Source organism: Cantharellus anzutake, assembly GCF_015039405.1.
Source record: "Cantharellus anzutake strain C23 chromosome Unknown EI90scaffold_34, whole genome shotgun sequence".
NCBI lineage: Eukaryota > Fungi > Basidiomycota > Agaricomycetes > Cantharellales > Hydnaceae > Cantharellus > Cantharellus anzutake.
In genome coordinates, this window is record NW_024066984.1 from 481,904 (window position 1) to 491,212 (window position 9,309).

Genomic DNA, 9,309 nt, shown 5'->3' on the forward strand with positions numbered 1-9,309 from the left:
ATGGGAGAGAGCAAGTAATATATAGTCCCTACTCATTTTCTCCAGAATCCAGATAACGGAGGATGGATACGCGACCGGGATGAGTGGTTGGAATTTGCCGAGAACGGAGCAGAAGGGCATTTACTTCTGACTCACGCCTGAATTGTTAACGCTTAGTGCTGAAGCTAGCAGTGCAGTACAAACCAATTCTTTGTGTCACATAAAGGAGCAGAACAAACACCGAAGGAAGTGGTAGAGGCGATGTACGTGTTGATCATAGGGAGGCTTGACTACGCTGTTGGACACAATCATATATACCAATTGGCGTTCAAAATGTACCAATGAGGTCGCGATCTTACATAAATCGACGCGCCTGCGCTCATCTTACTTTTCCCACATATCGGCACATACCGCTTGTCTGGTCATTTGCTTCCCCCTTTCCTCCTTACATTCCCTTGCGCTATTACGCACAGTATGCTGAGGTCGGGAAGGAAGCGTCATGGATATAGCAAACCTTCGTCCCAATTCTGCTACGCTACGTAAGCTATGCGGTATCGCCGATGGGGTTGGATTATAGGTGCTGAGGTCCGACGTTAACCAGTCATCGCGCCTGTGACCCAGGTTGGAGTGACAACAACGCGAAGTGTTTGAGATGCCAGAAATTGAGAACGCCGGTACGCCAAATGTCTAGGGTATCAGCCCCGAGCTCACCTGGCGCTTTCAAAGTGTATTTCACGAGAATGCGACTATAGAACCCACGAGCCTGGGGTGGTGATAGGTGGGCACTGTTATCGTTTTAGCTAGTCGTCAGATTGTCGCTGTTCGCCCGATTCAAAAGCATCCAGGTGGAGAGAAAAATATCCTCCCCGTTCCTGGACAACTCAATACGAGCACTACGTTCCGAACTTCCTCCTAGCACTGATTTGACATTCCCCCATTGCGGTCCAAGTGATGGTATACTTTGGACCTCTAGTGAAAGTGAATGTGCGTGTTGGCTAAACTAGACCTGATAACCCGAGCTCTGTCAGTGCCAATTCCACCGATTCCCATCGAACCCCCCCCCCCAACCGATTCTTCCGGAGCGAAGTGCTCCAGCTCGATCTGGCCCTCAACAGCTTGGGGAAGTGTCGATGCAAGTGTCCCGCCTTCCCCTTTACACCGCACTTCCCATCTCATCAATCGCACCCATATATGGCCCTCGGATCCTCAAACTTCTTGAGGAGCTCTCTCGAGTTGATGCTACTCGCAACCTCGCTGGCCGAGTGACTCAGCGGTGGACTCTCATGGGTTATGCAAGAGTTTATCAAGGGAACTTGGGATGGTAAGAGAACATTTGAGTATTTTTGAATCTTGCGAACCTGATTGGGTATCACCAGCATGCCGTCTGTATCAAGGTCCTGGGGGGATCATGTATTTCATCTGGCTAGGACGTCATCACCAAGTTTTGTAGGATTTGTATAAGCATTGATCTGCTGCGAATCATCGCTGATGTGTGCTGTGGGGAATGCTGCGCGAGGTGAAAATTTGGGCATCACTGCGGCACCCCAACGTGGTTACATTCCATGGATGGATATTGGAATTCTTTCAAGAGGACACGACGTGTGCTAAGTTAATTTCAGCTTGGTGTGAGAGAGGAAATGTATCGGAGTATCTGAAACGGACTCCAGATGCTGACCGCCGTCGACTGGGAAGGCTACCCCACTTCCTTGTGAAACTTTAATACTGATATCATCTCTATAGGTTGTGGACATATCCGAAGGTCTGGCGTATCTGCACTTACAAAATGTAATACACGGCGATATCAAACCGGTTCGTCTTGCTTTCCCTTCTCGTCTATGACTTTATTGGATTTTCTTGACATCTTCCTAGGAGAACATTGTGGTTAGGGGAGAGTGTGCTATGCTCTGTGATTTTGGACTGTCATGCATGCTTTTGGATTTCTCGACGTATAGGGAAGAATCTAGCGCTGCCAACGGTAGTCTACGGTTCACTTTCCCCGAGCTACTCGGTGACCATGTGCAAGACCACGACAGAAAAAGTGACATCTGGGCGTTTGGCTGTGCATCTGGACAGGTCCTAGCATACCAAGATCCCACGTTATGTACCATTTCTGACTGATGGATCTTCCCGTAGGTGCTTTCCGGCATAAGACCTTATGCAGCAGTGCTAGGTGACTTGCAAGTCCTCCGTGCTGTGCAGAGTGGTGAACCCCCCTACGTGTGGAAGGAGTCCGATGAATTCTTCGCTAGCCTCGAAAGATGTCTCAAACAGGATCCAGAAGAGCGAGCTACCATTGAGCAAGTGGTTCAAAGTTTTAGGTGGGATTATCTAAACAGCGTCGGACGATAATTCCGACTTTTACCCTTAGAATCCTGCATCCCCGTTGAGTTCAATCACGAAATACCCAACTGCTCATGTGCTCATGTGGGCAAGCATGCCTTTCAGTAAGCGAAGGGTTATCTATCCTATTTATGCTGCATGATGCACGTTTCTTATGTGATGTGTACGCCGCTCATTGTGCAGGATACAGCGTAGCGAATATGGAGACATACATGTTACCTGTTACATTTGTCAGGTCTGGCAGAGCGCCGAAATTGGTGGATTACCGGCGCCACTCGAGGCAGGCGTTATCAAAAGACTCAGCCTGGTCGTTGTTGTCGAATCGGTTAAATTCTTGGATCCTACAACCCTAATTCAATGCCGGGGCTCATCATCGGCGCGGCATTCACACGATTAAATTCGCAGCGGAAATTCGCGCCCTCCCCCCCTCCTACAGCCCTAGCCGATGGCACGGCATAAGCACCGACGGAATGTAGAGGAAGGAGCGCGGGTGCGATACTCAAACACAAATGGAACGGGGACGTTATGAAATCGTCAGGCCCTGGGAGGCCAGGCCCGATGATCCAGCATGCACATTGTTATGACGATCTCCCTGCTCATGTTCATTCGTTGGGTTCGTGACCTACCTTCGAGTTGGCAGAGCAATAAAAGATATATTACCTTTCCTACGGAATTTTGGTTTTCTTAGTTTGTTTGCTGTGATCACCAATGCGTTCCCTTCGATCAGATATTTTAATCACATTGTGGTGTGAAGTCCGTGTGTGCACTGAGTGAGAGTGCTTCGGGGCGGAACGGTAACGGTAACGATAAACAATTCGGGTATAGACGTCTGTACGCCCAGGCCGAGGGATGTTAAACGCAAATTCGAATGTAAGTCCTTTAAACAAGTTTGTTGGTGGGATGACCCATTCGCTAGACTGTAGCAAAGAGTGAGCATGATATCAGCTCAGGAAAGGACCGTAGCAAGCTTGAGTAGAACACCGCCTAGCTGCAACCGGTGCGGCGTAGTTGCGTAGATGCCTGGACTCATACTGGACTTCTGTCCTGTTTCCGCCAAGGCAGTAGGGGTGCCGCGGTTCTCAGAGAACCGGTTCGAACCGGGACCGAACCGTGAACCGAACCATACTGGAACCGAACCGTGGTTCGGTTTTGATCTGATTCCAATCCGGTTCAGTTCTGGTTCTCTAAGTTGGGAGGGTATTACGAACCGGTTCGAACCGAACCGAACCACAGAACCATTGAAGGATTGTAGCCTCAACCATGATGTTGAATAAACATAGATATTGCGCATACATTCATCAAGTATTTTGTTCACAGCTTCAGAGATCAAGGTCTTTGTGTTGGACACATTTGGGGATGGCCGAAAACAATTGAAAAGGAAAATTGGCTACACATATTTGGAGTCTTGGACTACCTGGCGCAAATCTGGCAATTTTAGACAAATCCATGGGGGCCTGAAAGCGAGTTCCATATGGACCAAAAATCACATTGCTTGGTTAGTGGTACAGGCCTGTTTGAACTGTTCCGAACCGAACTGAACAGGGACCGAACCGAAATGCGGTTCGGTTCGGTTCAGATACTGGTTCGGTTCTGGTTCTGGTTCTCAAAAAATGGCCTCAGAACCGAACCGAACCGTGGCAGGCAGTAGGTAACTCACTCATTCGGATTTCAGACGGCCGAACGATCGAGTGAGATTCTGCTGAGGGAAATGTAAGATAATTGACTGAGTCAAGAGGCAATTGTGGTGCCCCTGCATATATATATGACGCTCGCCCGATGAGATGATGAATCTATCGGGAAGCTGTCCGGCGTTACGCACACGTGATATTCTGAGCGAGTCTATTCAGTCTTGGATGAATTGAATGCATAAATAAATTGACCCCATTCTTTTTTCGATGAACTGTGTCGAAGCTCGTCGAGTCCCGAATCATTAATGTACAGACGCTCCACTTCACTTGCTTGGACAGTTCGATGCCTTTGCTTGTGCTTGCTGGAAATTTGGCAAGCAACAGATAACTAGTCGGAATGTGGCGCGGCTCTTTTTCCTCAGCGCCTCGCTGAAGTGCAATGTGTTCCGCTTCCGCAATTTCCGAGCACCATAAGAGAGGAGGAGGCATGCGCGCCCTCCGCATCCCCTCCTTCTCTCCGGTCGTCTTCCTCGTCTTCCCGTAGTTCACCATTGCGCGCTGTATGGCCCAAAATACTGCTTCAATACTTCTCTCAGGGCCGGAGGCCCCCGAAAAAGGCGCAATGAATACCACCAGGGTTCGTGCCAGTCTTGCCACGCTAAGTAAGTGGTGCATCATCGCCATTGATGGGAAGGCAGGCACTAATGACCCGAATCAACTCAGTCATCGACGCTGTGACCGACATTGGGGCGACGGCAACGCCAAGTGTTTACACTGTAGGAAATTGGGGATTCCAGTACGCTAAATCTATTGTATTAGGATATGCTTTTGGCCCCAAGCTAATCCACCCGGTTTCAGTGTGTCAAACGCGAACGCAATTCTGGACCCCGTGAGCCTAGTTCGAAAAATCAGGTCAATGACGCTGGTGCTCCAACCAGTTCTGAACTTGTGCATCCAGATGCGGTGACGCATCCCTTCGTCATTCGAGGGGCTATTCACCCGGCTGAAATTCCCGCAGGGAACCCCAGGAGTCAGGATCGTCGCGATCGTCGTGATCGACAACTTCGACAACGTTATTCTACCTCGACGACATATAATGAGCCACATGACAGCGAAATAATCCGGGGTATTGCATATGCGAATGATCTTCTTCCTGGTATTCTCTACGAGGGAGTAGCCGCAGAAGCTGCGAGGAATACAATGCTGTGCCGAGTCCTCCGCCTGGTTGGAGCGAGCTTCACGGGAGCGGACGAGTCTAGGAAGGGAGTACTTCTGGATGAAGCCAAACTAGCCTATGGTATAGAGTCTGATGGGCCCACTCTGGCCACTGTCAGCGCTGCATCCCTCTTAGCAGTGTGGGTGTCCCAGTTGAAGCCCCTATTCGGTAAATATAATCGCTAGATTTGGATACCCCATCATCTCTCACTCACATCTTTAACAGCAGAAAATTTGCTAGGCAAGTGGTTTTGCTTACTGTGTACACATCGGCATGTTGCTGATAGAATGCTGATCACATCAGACAATGCCTATGGTTGTCAGTCCTTCCTGTTTTTGGTGCTCGTGTGTGTCGCTAACTACCTTGTAGGGTTAAGTTCGTACAATAGGCGCGAACAACTGATGAATGTGCCTCCCCACAAGATCCACCAACTCCTACTAGAGGTCTGGGCTCTTGTACGTCGCCGGACTGTGTCTTCGGTTCATCCATAGCTGATGTTGTGCAACCTGACCTGTAGGCCAGCGACAGAGGGTTCGAGTTGCGGGTTCGCCGCAGCCCTGAAAGGACTCGACCCCCACCGACTGTGTCACCCCGATGCCGACCGGGGACGCAATCTACAACCATCAACGCTCGTACTTCCCCAACAGTGCGGGTGGGCAACATGGGCGTTGTGCCATCGGAACAAGTCGACTCTACACCCCCTTCGTCACATCTCCCAGAGCAATCGATGAACTCACGCCCACCAGCCGCGCAGACATCATCTCAACTCCCCATTGATAGTCCACGGTGTTCCATGGCTCCTGCCAACATCGCTGGGATCACTGCAGCGCCAGCACCTCCGCCACCCGCTGCAGCACTTTCGGAAATGAGTACGACGTACACGGAAAACCCATACTCTACCTACCCCCGTGACCCCGACCCACTAAGCATTGGAGCCGCTCAGCAACTCACGTTTGACCAGATGATAAACATCAACTATGCGCAGGCCCAGATGGCCCCTAACACATGCGTTCAACCGCCTCCGCCCTCAGGTTACCTTGCACAGCCTACCCAAAGTTTGAGCTCGTTCTTCGTGCCGCCGGCACCGGCGATCCCGTATCAACAGCGAATCCGAGCAGTTGTGTATAACCCTGTGATGCAAACATTGAATGGGCCGCAGTTGAGAGGCTATCCAAATGTACCCCAGCTGCCCTTCAACGGTGGTTAGGGTCATCAGTTAGAACTTGGCATTGCTAGATCATGTCGTTGCTTTTATTATGCCCTTGCTCCGTGAATTTATGGACGGACTGCTCTTTCGTGTGTAGGCGGACGAGCAAGGACTACACCCTCTTCGTCATCATATACTCCCCGCCTCCGTAGTTTCCTCGACACTAGACTCTTCCTCTTTGCTTCATCTCGCATACCCCTTCGCTCTTTTGGATAGATTCCTTCACATACCACGAACACAGACACTCCATAATTAATTCGGTAGTGATAATGACTAATCGAGCAAGCACTTGAACCTTGTTTTATAGGTGCAGTTTCGTTTCATGGTTCCAGCAAGATTAGTGACACCCTAGTGCAAGTTTCCGACAGAGGATGGGCCGGACAATCAATGGGTACGGAGCATTGATTAGCGTCAGGAGGAGCGATATAGGTTTGGAGTAGGACTGATCAACAAGTCATTAAGTGCCGAGTGTTGAAGACATAGCTGAAATGTACAGTTCAGGGGATGCAAAATTTCAATTGAGTTTTTTTTTTTTTTTTTTTTTTGGTGGAACCCCATTAGCTTTCGCGATACATAACATGTATTTGGAGTTTGTACAGGGAGGTAGAATCCTATGGAGTGTGGAGTGGTTTGAATGCCGGTTTGCCACCGCGGGGAAATGCATTACGCACTGGCCGGTTTGGCGCTGTGTGGGGCTCCCGGACTCGGTCACGGAGGGTCCGGTATACCCACTAAAACCCCGGTGCTATTCAGCCAGTTATCCGGCAGTCTCCCTTCCTCGTGGAGGTTTCCGCTCCAGGTATGCAGGACTTGTGCGTGGGCGAAGGCGTAATGGATAGTGTGGCGACGGCCCCGACAAGATGTCGAAGCCTCTTGATTTGAAGCGAGCCGGTAGATACAAAAAACCCCCCCAAAAAAGGAGGCGATGGGGCAGGTGGAGGGTAATGATGAAGACAACAGAGAGTAGCAGCAAGAAGCGCCAACAAAAGAGAAGAAGTAAAGTTACAAGAAACAAGGCATGAGCCGAAAAATGAAAGACACCATAAACATCCGGGATCCAACTTGCAAAGGGTAACCAAGGCTAACTGCCTTATCCAATGCAAGACCGAATATTCAACGCCAACCAACCACCCTAACCAGAACTAATAAGAGAGTCATAGAAAAAGGAAATAAACTCCAGCCTGCGCGGACGCAAGAGAGATAAAAGACTGTAGAACAACAGCGTGCAGCGGACGCGAGAGGTGGTGGCTGAGAAGCCAAAGCGTACCGCGGACGCAGAAGAGAAGGCATGGAGGCCGAAGCACTCAGCGGGCGTGCATAAAAGAAAGAAGGCACAGAGGCCGAAGCGTACAGCGGACGCGTGTAAAGAGAAAGAAAATCCACCGACATACCGATCAAGCAGCAGAATCAGAAACATGGACACAATTGCATACCAGACAACTAAGAAAAACTGAACATCACGGATGAACAGTCTAAAGGCATAAAGCAATGAATATTGCGTACAGACAAGGACTTGACCTAGCAAAGGGGCACGGCGGATACCCAGAAGAAAACTGAGGCACTGAGGCCGGCACACACAAGTCATATTTAATCTCGTGCCTCCATTAAATTTAAACTTGTGCGTGGGCGAAGGTGTAACGGATAGCGTGGTGACGGCCCTGACAAGATGTTGAAGCCTCTTGATTTGAAGCGAGCTGGTAACATGGTAGAAGAAGGAGGAGGGGAGGGATGGTGGTGAAAAATAAAGGAGGGAGCTAGGAATCAAAAATCGAAGACCCCACGGGGGAACGGGCACAAAGAATTACAGGGTTCTTATGAATATGAATCTGCCAAGCATCAGAAGACCAACGACCTAAAGCTTGAATCCTCGAATCTGAAAAACCAAGAGCGGCAAGGTGGGTAGCCCCTCCAGAGCGAAAAGAATGACCAGCAAATTCTTTCGGAAGACAAGTATGCAATCTTTGAAAAAACCAAGAACGGGAGGGTAAGGATCCATCACCTCGGACCCAAAGCTGGGGAAAGAAGGAGAAGGCATCATGTCGCAGTTGAAGGTAACGTTCAAAAATCAGAACAGGATTAAGTGGACCAGACCTGAACTGAATCAAAATAGGACTACCATGAAACCGGCGATCCACTTTGTGAGTGGGTAACAGGAATTGGAAGCAACATAAGGAATTGCGCACAACTATGTCGACTGACCGACAAAGAACCAACTTCCTGAACACCAGTTTTGTGAGGTCTCTGGGGTAGCTCAGCACACGGAGCCATAAGTGATACAAATGTGTGTATTTTACGGTAGTGTGTAAGCAGTTACCCGGAGGTTCCCGCTTACCCATGTGACTATATGTATCTAATTACATGTGGCTTGGGGTTCGGGGCTATTGCCCTGACATTCTCCCCCCTTGCGTTGCATTTGTGACACATACAAGGTTGATGGTGAAGAAAACAAAGTTTTAATAATTGATTTACATTGAGTTTGAAATTATCAATGAGTGTTTTGTTGTCACCACTTTAAAGTGGGTGATTTTTGTACATGTTGGTGAAGGAGAGAGAAAGGGTTTAGGGAATAAGTGAGTGTGGGCCGTTACTTTGAAGTGAACGGCGATACATGGGTATCGCAGGGAGAAAAGTAGTGGAGTTTGTCGAAAATGAATTTTGACCCAAAGGTTGTATGTCTTTGGTGTTCCTCACTTGTTCCATGAGGGTTCGTGTGTAAGTGGTGTTTACACACAAGCAGTGGTGGATGTGGGTCTTTTGACGGAGTAGAGATTTCTGCAATTGTTACTTGCGGTTCCTTGCATACAGTATTGTGTGCGGGGCCTCGAGTTGGGGGAAGATGTTTTCAGGGGCACCTTGATGGCATATTACCATGTCACTTTCCCTTTTCTCAAGGGTGGAGTCATTGCCCCAGAGGAGGGTTTTCCTCTGGGTTGTTCATC

The 9,309-nt window shown here is 49.3% G+C and overlaps 4 protein-coding genes across 4 annotated transcripts; all 4 read left to right on the plus strand.

The window, feature by feature from the left end:
* Nucleotides 1-657: 657 nt before the first annotated feature.
* EI90DRAFT_1517922 (uncharacterized protein) lies at nucleotides 658-1,512 on the plus strand. Its single transcript, XM_039051867.1, has 3 exons — nucleotides 658-957; nucleotides 1,008-1,300; nucleotides 1,356-1,512. The coding sequence occupies exons 1-3, from the start codon at nucleotides 931-933 to the stop codon at nucleotides 1,438-1,440; spliced, it is 405 nt and encodes a 134-aa protein (XP_038914444.1). The 5' UTR covers nucleotides 658-930; the 3' UTR covers nucleotides 1,441-1,512.
* Nucleotides 1,231-2,606, plus strand: EI90DRAFT_3064347 (kinase-like domain-containing protein). Its single transcript, XM_039060798.1, has 5 exons — nucleotides 1,231-1,300; nucleotides 1,356-1,666; nucleotides 1,720-1,788; nucleotides 1,849-2,052; nucleotides 2,113-2,606. Exons 2-5 carry the CDS (start codon nucleotides 1,484-1,486, stop codon nucleotides 2,326-2,328), a joined length of 672 nt encoding a protein of 223 aa, XP_038914445.1. The 5' UTR covers nucleotides 1,231-1,300; nucleotides 1,356-1,483; the 3' UTR covers nucleotides 2,329-2,606.
* Nucleotides 2,607-5,137: 2,531 nt separating this feature from the next.
* On the plus strand, nucleotides 5,138-6,614 carry EI90DRAFT_1517512 (uncharacterized protein). The gene is made up of 3 exons (XM_039051865.1): nucleotides 5,138-5,481; nucleotides 5,533-5,618; nucleotides 5,681-6,614. The coding sequence occupies exons 1-3, from the start codon at nucleotides 5,451-5,453 to the stop codon at nucleotides 6,368-6,370; spliced, it is 807 nt and encodes a 268-aa protein (XP_038914446.1). The 5' UTR covers nucleotides 5,138-5,450; the 3' UTR covers nucleotides 6,371-6,614.
* A 564-nt stretch (nucleotides 6,615-7,178) lies between these two features.
* EI90DRAFT_3064354 (uncharacterized protein) lies at nucleotides 7,179-7,914 on the plus strand (the record flags this gene model as incomplete). The annotated part of the gene is given in 5 exon segments (XM_039060799.1): nucleotides 7,179-7,361; nucleotides 7,372-7,484; nucleotides 7,495-7,502; nucleotides 7,804-7,820; nucleotides 7,874-7,914. Coding segments are annotated over 4 exon segments (263 nt in total), but the record flags the coding sequence as incomplete, so codon positions are not given.
* Nucleotides 7,915-9,309: the final 1,395 nt, after the last annotated feature.

Coding starts and splice junctions, on each gene's coding strand:
- EI90DRAFT_3064347 (XM_039060798.1), top strand. CDS start 1,484: ATGCTGCGCGAGGTGAAAATTTGGGCATCACTGCGGCACCCCAACGTG. Junction 1,667..1,719: donor ATGCTGACCGCCGTCGACTG/GGAAGGCTACCC, acceptor TCATCTCTATAG/GTTGTGGACATATCCGAAGG. Junction 1,789..1,848: donor TACACGGCGATATCAAACCG/GTTCGTCTTGCT, acceptor ACATCTTCCTAG/GAGAACATTGTGGTTAGGGG.
- EI90DRAFT_1517922 (XM_039051867.1), top strand. CDS start 931: ATGGTATACTTTGGACCTCTAGTGAAA. Junction 958..1,007: donor ACTTTGGACCTCTAGTGAAA/GTGAATGTGCGT, acceptor GAGCTCTGTCAG/TGCCAATTCCACCGATTCCC. Junction 1,301..1,355: donor TATCAAGGGAACTTGGGATG/GTAAGAGAACAT, acceptor GGGTATCACCAG/CATGCCGTCTGTATCAAGGT.
- EI90DRAFT_1517512 (XM_039051865.1), top strand. CDS start 5,451: ATGCTGATCACATCAGACAATGCCTATGGTT. Junction 5,482..5,532: donor ATCAGACAATGCCTATGGTT/GTCAGTCCTTCC, acceptor ACTACCTTGTAG/GGTTAAGTTCGTACAATAGG. Junction 5,619..5,680: donor TACTAGAGGTCTGGGCTCTT/GTACGTCGCCGG, acceptor CCTGACCTGTAG/GCCAGCGACAGAGGGTTCGA.